The sequence below is a fragment of the Cervus elaphus genome, chromosome 1 (genome assembly GCF_910594005.1).
Source record: "Cervus elaphus chromosome 1, mCerEla1.1, whole genome shotgun sequence".
Lineage (NCBI taxonomy): Eukaryota > Metazoa > Chordata > Mammalia > Artiodactyla > Cervidae > Cervus > Cervus elaphus.
The window spans coordinates 96,771,937-96,774,720 of NC_057815.1; the positions used below are offsets into that span (position 1 = coordinate 96,771,937).

The 2,784-nt window shown below is 44.9% G+C and overlaps 1 protein-coding gene across 1 annotated transcript; it reads right to left on the minus strand.

Moving 5' to 3' along the window:
- On the minus strand, positions 1-942 carry LOC122677634 (olfactory receptor 5B3-like). Its single transcript, XM_043877861.1, has one exon. It carries the CDS (start codon positions 937-939, stop codon positions 1-3), a length of 939 nt encoding a protein of 312 aa, XP_043733796.1. The 5' UTR covers positions 940-942.
- Positions 943-2,784: the final 1,842 nt, after the last annotated feature.

Consider the following 2,784-nt stretch of genomic DNA (forward strand, 5'->3'; position numbering starts at 1 on the left):
TCAGAATCCTAGAGACAATTTTGCCTCTACAAGCACCTTCATAAATGCACTCTTTACCTCCTTGTTCCTCAGGCTGTAGACCAGAGGGTTCAGCAATGGAACGATCACAGCATAGAACACAGAGGCCGTTTTGCCCACGTCCATGGAATGACTGGAGCCAGGCTGTAAGTACATGAAGATAATCGTTCCATGGAAGATGGATACAGCGGTGAAGTGGGAGGCACAGGTGGACAAGGCCTTCTGGTACCCTGTGGATGAGGGCATCTTTAGGATGGTGATAAATATGAATATATAGGATATCAAGATAACCAGGAGAGCAAAAAAGACATTGAAGCCCACTACATAAACTAGAACCAGTTCACTAACATGTCTGTCAGAACAAGAGAGAATCATGACGGCTGGAACATCACAGAAAAAGTGATGGACCACATTGAACATACAGAAAGAGAGACTGAATGTGTCTCCAGTGTGGATGGAGGCATTCAGGAATCCACAGACATAGGAGCCTGTCGCCAGACCAGCGCACACACTTCTTGTCATGGTGGTGGTGTAATGTAGCGGTTTGCACACATCTGCATAGCGATCATAAGCCATTGAGGCCAACAGGTAATTTTCCACAGTGGCAAAGGCTGCGAAAAAGAACATCTGAGCCGCACACGCATTGTAGGAGATGATCTTGTCTCCTGGAATGAATCCAGCCAGGACTGTGGGAGTGACAGCTGAAGAGTAACAAACATCCACCAGAGACAGGTTACTGAGGAAAAAGTACATGGGCGTGTGGAGACGCGGGTCCAGCAGAATCAATGTAATGATCCCCAAGTTCCCAATCAGAGTGGCGAGGTAGATGAGGGTGAACATTATAAAGAGGGGAACTTGTAGTTCTGGGTCACTGGTTAGTCCTAGGAGAAAGAACTGTGTCACTACTGTCGTGTTCTTCATCGTGAAGAGAACTACAAAGTGCTCTGTGGCGATGAGAAAACAGAATCAGTGATGCACAAAGAAACTTAACTTGAAAACTGTACATACAATATTTCACTACAGCATTCCTTTATTACAGTGATAGCTTGTATTTCAGTGTACTCCAGATAAAGATGCACTTGTCAACAAGACTTAGTCCATTCATTACATAGAGATTTACATGCTGTTGAATCTAAAGGGTCTTCACAGATAATCTCTTCAATTTTAAAGTGTATGAGTTTGTAAGCTGAGATATAGAAAATTAACTTGATAGGGGCTTCCCTGGCGGCTCAGTGGTAAAGAGTCCACCCGCCAATGCAGGAGACGCGGGTTCTATCCCTGATGCAGGCGGATCCCACACGAGGCAGGCAGCTGAGCCCACGCACCACAACCGCTGAGCCTGTGCCCTGCGGCCCAGGAGCCTCACCACGGGGCCCGGCGGCCGCTCTGCAGCCTGAGCACCCTGTGGCCTGTGCTCACAAGCCCTGCCATCACAGCAAGAAGCTCGCGGACCCCAGCTAGAGGGTAAGCCCTGCTCTCCACAACCACAGCAAAGCCCCTGCCGCGATGAAGACCCAGCACAGCCAAAACTACAAATGTAAAATAAAGCCTTTAAAAAAGAAGGTTAACTTGATAAATAACTAGTCCAGAATAAATACATCTGCCAATTCACTCTTTCCAAGCCTAGTAAGATCCTATCCCTGCATGTTGCTCCTCTGTCAGGAACTTCTCTAGACACCTTTTTTGTTGTTGTTCAGTCACCAAGTCATGTCTGACTCTAAATATACATTGATTATATCCTTTCAAGGATGTCATATCTTGATATGATATTGCCTTCATTTAAATTATAATGCATAAGAGGTTGAGTAATCTTGTTTATTTTTAAACTAGTGTTAATTAACAAGGCATGCTTTGGACCCAAGGCAATCTCTGAACCCACATGGAGTGGCTTCCGAAATAATGGCCTTTATTGTGTTTAAATCAAATTGAGTTTACCTCCGTTCCTGATTACTCTTTGCCTTCATCGGTCTGAGCTCAGTATTGGATGTTTCAGAGAAGTAACTGAAAGTACGGGCAGAGTGTATGTGATGAGATAACCGGAGCAGCAGGGCTGTACCACCAGCAGGCAGCTCTGAGAGGAAGACAGAGCACTGTGCTTGGAGCACTACGGTCAGAGCTGAGGTAGATATGAGCCCTACTGTTCACTGCCTGGGGGTAACTCTAACCTAACTCACCTGAAGCTCGTATTTCCATCTGCAGAATTAGGACCATTATGACCCTACTTTATAGTATTGTTGTGAAAATTAAATAAAGTAATACATTCAAAAATAAAATTCTGGATGGTTAGCACAGTCTAAGAATAATAGCTTTTATACTGTTACAAGGATGGGATGCTTATCGATGTGTTGGTTTGCGAAAATTGGGTGGTGACCTGGAGGGCTTCAGGAATGCACAAGTTTTAGCCATGCAGTCTTCCCCTTCAGTCTGCCTTTTTTCACACACGAGGGCCACTGAGGCTGTTCTGATCTCCCACTGTTTCTCTGGCTATCCTTGCTTTGCCTGTATGATTGACTGCTTCGGCAATTGCATGTGACCCATTCTTTTGTTTAAATTCTTCCTCGAAATACATACCTTACTTGAAACAGTGCTTTTTTAAAAACTCATTCTTTCTCTTATTACTGTCGTCTCAAAGCAGAACCATAGACATCAAGGATGTTTGCTGGCTGTCTTCATTCTCTAGAGCTGCTGTTACTGACTCCAAGCTTCCTCTGCTCACCACACCATAGGCCAATGAATCTGATGAGGTGCTGAGGCAAGGAATATGAC

Excerpts from the sequence above, each read along its gene's own strand:
- LOC122677634 (XM_043877861.1), bottom strand. The coding sequence starts at position 939 with ATGAAGAACACGACAGTAGTGACACAGTTCTTTCTCCTAGGACTAACC.